At 43.0% G+C, this 12,500-nt stretch overlaps 1 protein-coding gene and 1 long non-coding RNA gene across 2 annotated transcripts in view; one reads left to right on the forward strand and one right to left on the reverse strand.

The window, feature by feature from the left end:
- LOC138951782 (uncharacterized) overlaps positions 1 to 1,036 on the reverse strand; it is a 65,186-nt gene extending 64,150 nt beyond the window's left edge. The window contains exon 1 of the long non-coding RNA XR_011451219.1: positions 807 to 1,036. This is a non-coding gene — a long non-coding RNA (uncharacterized lncRNA). The remainder of the gene's footprint in view (positions 1 to 806) is intronic.
- Positions 1,037 to 5,286: 4,250 nt separating this feature from the next.
- LOC138951832 (usherin-like) overlaps positions 5,287 to 12,500 on the forward strand; it is a 117,197-nt gene continuing 109,983 nt past the window's right edge. The window contains exons 1-2 of the mRNA XM_070323392.1: positions 5,287 to 6,236; positions 12,449 to 12,500. The exon at positions 12,449 to 12,500 is cut by the window's right edge and continues 108 nt beyond it. Coding sequence (XP_070179493.1) covers positions 5,584 to 6,236; positions 12,449 to 12,500 — 705 coding nt within the window. The 5' untranslated portion in view covers positions 5,287 to 5,583. The remainder of the gene's footprint in view (positions 6,237 to 12,448) is intronic.

The raw sequence follows: 12,500 nt of genomic DNA on the forward strand, positions 1-12,500 counted from the left end.
TCGATTCCAACATCCTTCTTCTTTTTTTTTATTTATTTTTTATTTAACCTTATCGTGGTAATAAAACAAAACAAAATCTTGATCATACCATACATTTACTTCTATTGTTTAACTCAAATTCCAATAGTACACCGTAATCTAACTTTTCCCATATATCTCAAATTTTTTGTAAATAAATTACAATAATTCAACAACATTGACAAAATTATTTAAGTGATGTGGTAAGAGTACTGCTTAAAGCAAGGGAAGAAATAAGCCTTTTGGACTCACATGCGAAGCAAAAGTGAGTCTATGTACTCACCCGAGTCGTCCGTCCGTCCGTCCGTCCGGACGTCCGACCGGACGTCCGGAAAACTTTAACGTTGGATATTTCTTGGACACTATTCAGTCTATCAGTACCAAATTTGGCAAGATGGTGTATGATGACAAGGCCCCAAAAAACATACATAGCATCTTGACCTTGCTTCAAGGTCAAGGTCGCAGGGGCCATAAATGTTGCCTAAAAAACAGCTATTTTTCACATTTTTCACATTTTCTCTGAAGTTTTTGAGATTCAATACCTCACCTATATATGAAATATAGGGCAAAGTAAGCCCCATCTTTTGATACCAGTTTGGTTTACCTTGCTTCAAGGTCAAGGTCACAGGAGCTCTTCAAAGTTGGATTGTATACATATTTTGAAGTGACCTTGACCCTGAACTATGGAAGATAACTGTTTCAAACTTAAAAATTATGTGGGGCACATGTTATGCTTTCATCATGAGACACATTTGGTCACATATGATCAAGGTCAAGGTCACTTTGACCCTGATGAAATGTGACCAAAATAAGGTAGTGAACCACTAAAAGTGACCATATCTCATGGTAGAAAGAGCCAATAAGCACCATTGTACTTCCTATGTCTTGAATTAACAGCTTTGTGTTGCATGACCTTGGATGACCTTGACCTTGGGTCAAGGTCACATGTATTTTGGTAGGAAAAATGTGTAAAGCATGTGAGTCGTATGGGCTTTGCCCTTCTTGTTTTATTTTTAAATGAATGAAATAGCAGACTGAAACGCAGACTTAACGGTTAGGAGGAGGTGTTCCGCATACCTACCGTTAGGTAATAAAACTGGGCCAGTGCAGGGTATGCGTAAGAGTGCACAGGTCTTGTAACGTTTTTGGCTCACGTAAGTGTAGCCTATGCGATCGTAACTTTGTCTGTCTGTGCGTGCGTGCGTATGTGCATGCGTGCGTGCGTGCGTGTGTATGTCTGTGGTAGAAACTCTAACATTTGAAGACGTCACATTACATTGACGTCACATTATGACGTAAGAGGGTTAGACGTCATTATTATTTTGAGCGGGCCGAGACTAGTTGGCAGTCGTGTCCCTGTAAGTAGGCTACATGCAGACAGACAGATCTAGATCTAGTGTCTTGCTTTCTTGCACAGTTTCACCTATGCTCTTTCTCTGTGTGTGTGTGTGTGTGTGTGTGTGTGTGTGTGTGTGTGTGTGTGTGTGTGTGTGTGTGTGTGTGTGTGTGTGTGTGTGTGTGTTTGTGTGTGTGTGTGTGTTACTGTTTGTCGATTTCTTACGTGAGCCTTGATGGCTTCGCCTCTTGTCTTGATTGAAAACAAACACACATCTCAGGTCATGCAGACAGTTACATCCAAGATGTGTCCAAACACAGAACTTTACTTTCAAGAACGACTGAAACAAACTTTTATGTTTTTGGATGGTTTCTCCTGGTCGACAAATATAGACAAGCAAATTTTCCGAAAACAAGCAGACACACAGACACATACACAGACGAATAGACAGACAAGCAGACAACATCAGTAACGCACGGGTCACGGTGCCACGGACCTGTGGGAGCTGACTTTTCACTTTGACGCCTAGATGGCTGAGCCCGAGCAACTACGTCTTCTTCTTGTCGTTCGCCTATGCTAAACTTGGAGTCCAGCTCTGGTAATGAAGCTGGTGGTCTTATGAAGAGCCTCCACAGTTCCATGCAGCTTCTCATGAAAACTACTCAGTGGAATCGTTTGCCTCACTGTGTCAGGGGGAGTCACTCTTTCACAGCCTTAACAAAACGGCAAAGTTAATTCCGGATACCGTTTATTGACGAATTTACGTGCCACAATGTGCTACATTGATGTGCTGTATATTAACACTTGAGCAATAGACAGTGCAGTAAACCTCCCCCTCCCCACTCGCCGAGACACCGGGCCCCTCCTCCCTCATCCACCGCCCCTCACCCAAACCATTATTTAGGCTTATCGATCGATCCATCAGCCCAGACGATCACCCCCCCCCCCCCCCCCCCAAAGTAAGAATTAATAACTTACGGCCATCCTCATCACTACGACGCTTACGTGAACAGATCAATACGCGGGACTTAATTACGAGTGTGTCTCCAACTTAGAAGATCCTTTGTTTGTCCCGTGGCCTGAGCGTAGACTGAATCGAGTCAGCTGTGCTAAGCGACGCATGCCAACACCTCGTGTCCCCACCAGTTACAGAACGTCGAAGGTAGAGTTTTGGGTCGGTAACACCCGCCTGCATCTCTTACCCACTGTCTTCAAGATCTGCCACAACGTTATTAGTTGTGTTTGTTTTGTAGAAGCTACCAATTTCTATGGGACCGACTTTAGCGTGAGGGTGTGTGAATTGTGTTTGTTGCTTGTGGATAAGTTGTGCAAAGAAAGTTGCCTTCACTTCGAGTCACAAGGTAGAATATAAATTAGAAGGTGCGGTCTTCAAGATCTGTCGCAACGTTATTGTGTTTGTCGTGAAGCAGCCTCCAATATCTGTGGGACCGACTTACTATTTATTTTTGTTGTTTGTGAATAACGTGTGCAAAGAAAGTTGTCTTTACTTCGAGTCACCAGGTAAAATATATAGACGGTAGAGTCTTCAAGATCTGTCACAACGTTATTGTGTGTGCCAGTCGTGAAGTTGCCTCCGATTTATGTGGGACGTGCTTTGTCAGGGGGATCTTGTGTGTCGGTGTGTGTCGACTGTGTTTGTTGTTTGTGGATAACTTGTGCGAAGACAATTACCTACACTCACCAGATGCTTTGAGGAAGTGTACCCATTCTACATCGGTGATCTTCAGCTTTTCTTACAGGAGTATTATTTCTACATCAGTGATGATTTTTGTTGTCGGTTAATTCGATGGTATCGCAGTTGGAACTTAGTTCTGTCCTTTTTTTTGTTGAGGGATGTTGTCCGCATAGAGATGTGTTTGTTTTATCTAAACGAAGAATTGTTGAATTAAGTGCGGAATAAGTCAAACGACCATGCCGTAAAATTGGAAAGGTTCCCCTTTTTGGATACACTTTTGAATAATACATATAGGCTTACCCTTTTCTCCGATCAGTTGGGCAAATGAATCTTCAGTCTAGAAAGTTCTGTACTGGGCAATCATTGATCTTGAACCGCCGGTTTCTCCCCTTTGAACGTACACTGTAACCCTAATATATATAGTACATCAAATTTAAGTATTTGAAAATAAGTTAAATTGATTTCCAAATCAAAGTTGTCGTCATCTGTTTGCCGATAGCACGTGTGGCCAATACCGTTATACAAGGTATAGGTCAGGACATTGATCATCTCGAATAATGCGTGTTGTTTAGAAGTAATGACAAGCACCTTGATCTGTTAGCCGCTCATACCTGACTGGATGAAAAGTTTTCTTTCGTTAAAAAAAGAGCTCAAGTCAAATTCATAATAAAATAACTAAATAGTATAAACATTAAAGAGTAAATAAATCACATCATAAAATCAGTAAGCATCATTAAAATCAGTAAGGTTTATGGTTTCTTAAAAAGTCGAAGAAAGACTGAAAACGTGTTGTAGGCCTATTGTGCTCCTATGACAGAAACTAATGAAACGCACTGTATCGATCAGAACCACAGGTTTCATTCTATAGATTAGCTTTTTTTCTCTCACTCTAAGCCTAATGTTTTAACCCTTTCATTTCTTCTGTCTAATCTAAACAATCTGTAGTGTTGTTCTCGCCCTCACTCACTGTATCTGCAAGTGAATCTGTTAGAGAGAGAGAGAGAGAGAGAGAGAGAGAGAGAGAGAGAGAGAGAGAGAGAGAGAGAGAGAGAGAGAGAGAGGGAGAAGGGGAGGGAGATATGGTGGTGGTGGTGGGGGTGGGGATGATGGGGTAACATACACACGCTAGCAAAGTTACGAACTCTAGCATGATCTAATCACTTCTACAATACGTTTAATACGAAAACATGTGTTCGCATACCTACAGCGACATCAGCGCTGAATCATAAAAAGCGATTACCGAGAGGTTTGCACACTAATACCTAGACCCGTGAATGAGTAGCAATCAATTGTAAAGCAAAATCTGCCAACAAACCACCATTGTTCCCAGTGCAGTCAAAACATTCAGTGTCACGTTTTTCATGTTCTAAAGGAATAAACGCGCTTTTGTGGAAGAAACCTGGGCAGAACTTTTTTTTCCCCTTGAACTATGATTAAACATTAAATATTCCCAGTTTGCAAGCAATACATGCATATTCTGTAAGCTTACTCCCATTTCAGTCCGATCTGACCCTGCGCAGCGGGACAGGACTGGTGTTGTCAAGGAAGTTTGTTATCAAGTCTGACGCGGGACACAGTAAACTCTATATTCAACGCTATTCTAATTCCTCATTAACTTTTTTTCTTTTCATTATCAGTCAATACAGGAACGACTGTAGAACCGTTTTTTCTTCCAGCCCTGCAAAATGTGAAAACCATAACCAGTTGTAGCAGACACTGATGTTCTTGGCTTTGTGTTTGTGTGTGGTGTGTATGTGTGCGTGCGTGCGTGCAGGCGTGCGTACGTGTGAGTGTGATTGTGTGTGTGTGTGTGTGTGTGTGTGTGTGTGTGTGTGTGTGTGTGCGTGTGTGTGTGTGTGTGTGTGTGTTTCTGTGTGTGTCTGTGTGTGTGTGTGTGTGTGTGTGTGTGTGCGTGTGTGTGTGTGTGTGTGTGTGTGCTTGTGCTTCAAGGAGTCTGCTAATTTGTGTGTTTATTAGTTGCACTACTTAGTCTCAATAATTCAGTTTACGGAACATAAATAGCAGATACATGTGCGGCTAAAGTCTTGGTGTGGTGCTAGTCAATACAATGTTAGGCCGAAACTTCAGTTTTGGCTTTATAATGCAGAATATACAGTTGTGAAATACAGATATCGTCTGAACCACGCATCTTGTGCGCATGATATGCGTATACGTATTGGTCATTTAAGTGATAATAATAATGTTGGATATATTTTACCTCATTCAAAGACTGAGATCAGCCTAATCCAATACAGCCTGGTGGATCGGCTACAGTCACCGGAGTTAAAAGCACCCCACCCAAGCTGACGATGATGACGATCACCGAATGACTGTATGATTGTACATCGGTCCAAACATGGATTATTAGGTGTGACTATACTCACCATCGGTGACACAAGTGTAGCTGATTGCCTGACAACTAAATCAGTCACTATCATGTTGTAACAGTTCTGACAAAGAAATTGTCCTTTTTCGGTTCCTCTTCATAAAGAGCTTTGGAAGGTGGATTCAACCAGCTGAAACCCATTACAATATGACGATGGTTACAGCACATGAAACTACGAACGACAATCAAAAAAACATGCGGCATCGGCAGGTTTGCAAAGACTGCCGGCAAAATATATCTGAGAATAATAATGATCACTCTTCGGTGCCATACACGTCAAGATTCAAAACAGGACGCGACAAAAACTGGTTCCCCACAGTCCCACACAGGTGGCTGGTGGTTGTTGTGTTTCTATGGTTACTTGACGCCACCTGTGAAGGCCAGAGGCTGGTGGAATTAAGGAAGTTTCCGCCTCAACAAAACATTGCCAAGGATCGCCCAATCATCACGGTGCCAGCGGACAGCACGTGCGGAATACCCGCGAGGAACGCGTACTGTGCCAGCTCCGCGGACCCTTCTTCTGTCCAGCGGTGCGTGCAGGGGTTCTGCGAGCAGACTTGCGGTCCCGGTTCCAGAACTGCCCTACCCACCTTTGCCAACCTTCTGATCGCGGGCTTTTCAAGTTGCGTCAATCCAGACACCGTCAACCGTCGGCCTGGCTCAGAGGTCAATCAGTACTCCTCCTCCTTCACCGCTTCTGGTCCTGAGTGCTTCTTGTCCGCGGGTTTGTCTCCGTCGGCAGGTGTCAACGGTTCCTTTACCATCACAGCGTGGATCTGGATCGGCCAGGAGGCACCAGGGTAAGCAGCCCGGGCAGTCTCTCGATATAGCCCCCACACCACCACCCTTTCCCCGTGTAAAGCCTGTTTTAGACTGGGCGAAGTCGACTAAGAGCTCATGCAGTCTCCCGATATAGCCCCCACACCACCACCCTTTCCCCTTGTAAAGCCTGTTCTTGACTGGACAAAGTCGACTAAGGGCTCGGGCAGTCTCCCGATATCAATCAATCAATCAATCAATATGAGGCTTATATCGCGCGTATTCCGTGGGTACAGTTCTAAGCGCAGGAATTTTTTTAAATTTTTTATTTTTATTTTATGCAATTTATATCGCGCACATATCCAAGGCGCAGGGATTTATTTATGCCGTGTGAGATGGATTTTTTTTTTTTACACAATACATCACGCATTCACATCGGCCAGCAGATCGCAGCCATTTCGGCGCATATTCTATAGCCCCCACACCGCCACCATCCGTTCCCCTTGTAAAGCCTGTTCCTGACTGGGCGAAGTCGACTACGCGAAGTATGCTTTGCAAAGCTGGCCGCACGGAGCTTTAGCACTGAGTTTTCGGTAAAAAGACTTCGCGAAGTCGACTTCGGCTTGAATGAAGGACCGCCTTGAGGCACAGGCACTTGACACTGGATGGGTGGGAGATGGGTGTGGACCGCCTTGAGGCACAGGCACTTGACACTGGATGGGTGGGAGATGGGTGTGGACCGCCTTGAGGCACAGGCACTTGACACTGGATGGGTGGGAGATGGGTGTGGACCGCCTTGAGGCACAGGCACTTGACACTGGATGGGTGGGAGATGGGTGTGGACCGCCTTGAGGCACAGGCATTTGACACTGGATGGGTGGGAGATGGGTGTGGACCGCCTTGAGGCACAGGCACTTGACACTGGATGGGTGGGAGATGGGTGTGGACCGCCTTGAGGCACAGGCATTTGACACTGGATGGGTGGGAGATGGGTGTGGACCGCCTTGAAGCACAGGCACTTGACACTGGATGGGTGGGAGATGGGTGTGGACCGCCTTGAGGCACAGGCACTTGACACTGGATGGGTGGGAGATGGGTGTGGACCGCCTTGAGGCACAGGCACTTGACACTGGATGGGTGGGAGATGGGTGTGGACCGCCTTGAGGCACAGGCATTTGACACTGGATGGGTGGGAGATGGGTGTGGACCGCCTTGAGGCACAGGCACTTGACACTGGATGGGTGGGAGATGGGTGTGGACCGCCTTGAGGCACAGGCACTTGACACTGGATGTGTGGGAGATGGGTGTGGACCGCCTTGATGCACAGGCACTTGACACTGGATGGGTGGGAGATGGGTGTGGACCGCCTTGAGGCACAGGCACTTGACACCGGATGGGTGGGAGATGGGTGTGGACCGCCTTGAGGCACAGGCACTTGACACCGGATGGGTGGGAGATGGGTGTGGGGCGGGGTCTCCACTGCTTATTCAGCTTATTAATGCTGCTGTGTTGTGCTGTGAGGGTATTAGGCAGGATAGGACATCCCACCTCCCCCGCCACGCCCCCCCCCCCCAACCGCCACCCCGTGTCAACTGCCTTTGGTATGAGGGTTGTCTTCAAAATTATCCTTCACTTTATGTGTTCCGGGTTGTTGTTTTGTTTCTCAATAAACATTGTTGTTCTGCTGATTTGCAGAGGCAATGCACTAGAAATTGAGATAAATAAACTCGATACAAGAAAATAAAGACAAAGCCAGGTACAGTACCAATGCACTTTTCCCAACCTTTAAAGTCAGCTACTAACCCTCATCACCTTTGTCATTTCAGTTCAGAAGCCACATTGCCAGCCATTCATGCTGAGCAGTCAATATACGTTAATATTGCTATTTCATATGTTACGTGGATTTCCATTGGTCAATTGGGCAAAACTGAGCTCATTGTAAAAGTGATATCGACGACATTTCCGTCGATATCAGTTTTGATATCGACGACCTCTTTATTGCATCCCCACTTTAAAAACAAAAACACCTGAATTTAAAAACAAACAAATATATATGAAAATGTAATGATCCCAGAACTTAGTTGAGCAAGTGACTAAAGACTTTTTGAAAGAAAAGACAGTTTTAAATACTGAAAAGTACAACAAAAGAGTGAACAAAAAGAAATAATAATCAGAGAGAGGGATATGGAACAGCCAAAACTGAGACAAATACTTTTGTAATTTCTATACAGTAAATACAAAATGTCCAGAAAATTAGCAATATATCTAACATTGACTGACTGTGTGATGATATCTTCTGCTATTGGTCTGTTTTGACAGTGATATCAAAATCTCGACCTCCTGTCTCGATTTTGATATCACTGTCTCAACAGACCATAGCAGAAGATATCACCACACAGTCCATCAATATTGGGTATTAATTTTGTATTTTTGACCAAAATATGACATTTTACTTAGATCGAGAAAGTCGGTGTTCCTCCGAGACCGCGCTAGCGGTCGATGTGACCAATGACTGTCAAGATCTGTGTAAAATATTACATTTTGGTCAAAAATACAAATAACATTAACGTATCAATCGATTCTGGTTAGAATTCCTTTTTAGTTTTTGTATGATTGAACGCACACAAACATGCACTAATTTGTAGTCTCGGCTGGCCGCCGCAATAAGAAGTGTAAGCTGTCAGTCTCTGACGTCACATGGCTCAAAGAAGGGAAATCCAGTGTTCAATTGATACATTTTTTTATTTATAACATCTTACTCTGAACATACTACTCTCTTTGCAAGTTTATGCTTTAATTTCCAGTCCTTCAGTTTGTTTTCCTCTTCTTCTTCTTCTTCTTCTTCTTCTTCTTCTTCTTCTTCTTCTTCTTCTTCTTCTTCTTCTTCTTCTTCTTCTTCTTCTTCTTCTTCTTCTTCTTCTTCTTCTTCTTCTTCTTCTTCTTCTTCTTCTTCTTCTTCTCTTTCTTCTTCTTCTTCTTCTTCTTCAGCGTTCCAGAATTTTCTGGTTACCTGTGAGCTCGTTTGCCCATTTGGGTTTCCCATACTATACTCTGAGAGCATAGTCAGCTTCACTCCGCTTTCGTTGAGTAGGCATGCTGCATTAGTCTTCTCTCTGTATGTTGTTTCGTTCAAACTTCTGGCTTGTTCTTTGCCTGTTGCGATCAAGGCAGCCGCAGCGCACTGACACACACCTGTCTGAGCTTTAAAATGGCCATGGCCATAAATAAAGCAGTTGCAATAAAGGTAGAACTGTTCCTTGTGTTACCTTGTAGGTGTCGTAAACGTACGAATTTGACGCTGAATCATGCAAGAATGCAAACGCGCACGAATAGACCAAGATGTACAAAGAAAGCAGACACACAAACGAGTGTACGTGCGCACACACGCACGAACGCACGCACGCACACACACACACACACACACACACACACACACACACACACACACACACACACACACACACACACACACACACACACACACACACACACACGTATTAAATTTCCATTCCATAGAACAAATGAGTGATGAAGTGTCTTCATACACGTGTACTGCACTGAGTTTCAAGCAGTAACGCACACAAACACTGATTATTATTTATGCATTAGACCTGACAACAGTTATTTACCACGGTTCTGCATTTTGTGATTGAGGAATTATTAGGGTTGTTCTTGAATAATCTTCATATTAGTACAGGTAGGGGAAAAACCACACACATACGAACTGGACTGATAATTAGGAAACTGCTTCACGTGATTGGAAATAAATGAATATTGTAGTGTTTGCAACCATGCTGTCAAAATGTGACTATCAGTTGTTTTTGTATCATCAGTGTTTATATTAAATAACTGGATGTTGCAGAAACTGATAAGATGTGTCATGGTAGAGTGTAAATGTAGATGACCTTACATTACTGTTATTCAGACTAGAACAGATCCCACACTACTTCGTGCATTTAAAGACAGCACAGACGTGTGTGTTTTTTAAGTAAAATAACAGTGTTTGTAGTGTTGCTAACCACAGGCTTTTACTTGATGTTTTCCAACACACAAACGATATATTTAAAAAGTATATGAATATGTAAGAAAACTTTATATAATTTGATTACATCTAACTCGGGGAAGACCTAAGCCAGACACTGCACTACTTCCATACTTCAGATCACTAAACACCACAACTTACAAGCCATTTCACAATATCAACAACCAATACCGATTGATGACACATTAAACAGGCTAACGCCCAAGTGCGCAAATAGGCTGGCAGTGACTGCACCATCCTACCTCCATCCCCACGAAACACCAGATGGTACGCACTGTATCAAGTCAATATGTGGACCTGTTCAATGTTTGCGATCACACATGTTACGCCCAATCGGTTTGAATAAATCTGTGATTGATTTTTGCTACTTACGCACGCATTAACACACGCTACACAGCTTTGATAGATCCTGTCTGTAAAAACAGCATTAATAACGACAAAAAGTACACAAATGCGTTTATAGGAACATGTGAGCGTTTGTGTTAAGCCTACTTGATTTTTGACAAGTTGTAATTATGGTGTAGTACATCGAAACTAGCTTCACATAGAGTTGTTTACTTCTGTCGTTCGCTCCGTGTACCCTCACACAAACACACACACACACACACACACACACACACACACACACACACACACACACACACACACACACACACACACACACACACACACACGCACGCACGCACACAATCAATCAATCAATCAATATGAGGCTTATATCGCGCGTATTCCGTGGGTACAGTTCTAAGCGCAGGGATTTATTTTTTTATTTTTATTTTTTATTTTTTATTTTATGCAATTTATATCGCGCACATATTCAAGGCGCAGGGATTTATTTATGCCGTGTACACACACAGTTATTTCCGAACATAGTCTATTTCAACAGCTGCATCAACAGATCATCAGAAATTCTCAGATCACATAACGTACACCAATTTTGTTTCTGCTCTGCACTGTGTAAGGCTAAGGCAGTGTCAACATTGAAATCGAACAAGAATTTACAGCACAGTGTAAAGGGAACATAGGCAGTTTTCTAAAAAAAAATAAAAGTAATTCATCCAACAGCAGTGTTATAGATCGTGTGTTGTGATGCGTTGGTGTCTTGCATAACATGTTGTGTAACACACACACAAAGCGCATACATACTCGCAATTCCACTAAACAAAACAAAACAAAACAAGGCACAAATAACCAGGTCAATATATTACTTCAGAGCATGATCTCTTATAAAGCGACGCACACTGCGTGCAAATCTTTCACGTCAACTTCCTTCAAAATCGGATGAGACGAAAAACCGAGGTCCCTTCGTGTACACTACATTGGGGTGTGCACGTTAAAGATCCCACGATTGACAAAAGGGTCTTTCCTGGCAAAATTGTATAGGCATAGATAAAAATGTCCACCAAAATACCCGTGTGACTTGGAATAATAGGCCGTGAAAAGTAGGATATGCGCCAAAATGGCTGCGATCTGCTGGCCGATGTGGATGCGTGATGTATTGTGTAAAAATATTCCATCTCACACGGCATAAATAAATCCCTGCGCCTTGAATATGTGCGCGATATAAATTGCATAAAATAAAATAAAAAATAAGAAAATAAATCCCTGCGCTTAGAACTGTACCCACGGAATACGCGCGATATAAGCCTCATATTGATTGATTGATTGAATTATCGTATAGACATGGATTGAGCAGAAAGATTGCTTTGAAATGACTGCACGAACATTGCAACAGAAAAATACACCATTGTGTAAGGGAAAGAATTCAGCAAAGCGATATCTAAATTTACCCCGAAACAAGCTTGTAATTATATGAGGCTGACCTGACCATTTCATTGCCATTCTTTCCTGTTGCAGTTTGTGATATTTGAGAAGTAGGTCTTTTGTCATTCCGTGTTTGTAATAAGCTGGAAAAGACGAATGGTCATACGTTCGCATACATTTGTGGACATGTAAGGAATTAGGGACACGTTTTCGCGTGTTTTTTGTTTTGTTTTTTAAGGAAACAAAAATAGGAAAATGAAGATTATTCTGTCGCCCTTTTCAGTGTCAATCGTTAGATACTTTAATCATCAACGTAAATCACAGCTTCCTGTAAACTATATTGGTGCAAAACTGAGATGGTACCAAACAGCGTGGGTAATGGTGTCCGTGTCCAAAAGTGCGGTTCGATTTGTGAAGATGTGAAGCTTTTTTCTCAAATTTCTGCAGAACTGTACTGGAGAAAACGACAGCTTCCAACAGTAGTATTCTCCGAGTGGAT

This window comes from Littorina saxatilis, linkage group LG17 (genome assembly GCF_037325665.1).
Source record: "Littorina saxatilis isolate snail1 linkage group LG17, US_GU_Lsax_2.0, whole genome shotgun sequence".
NCBI classification, from domain to species: Eukaryota; Metazoa; Mollusca; class Gastropoda; order Littorinimorpha; family Littorinidae; genus Littorina; species Littorina saxatilis.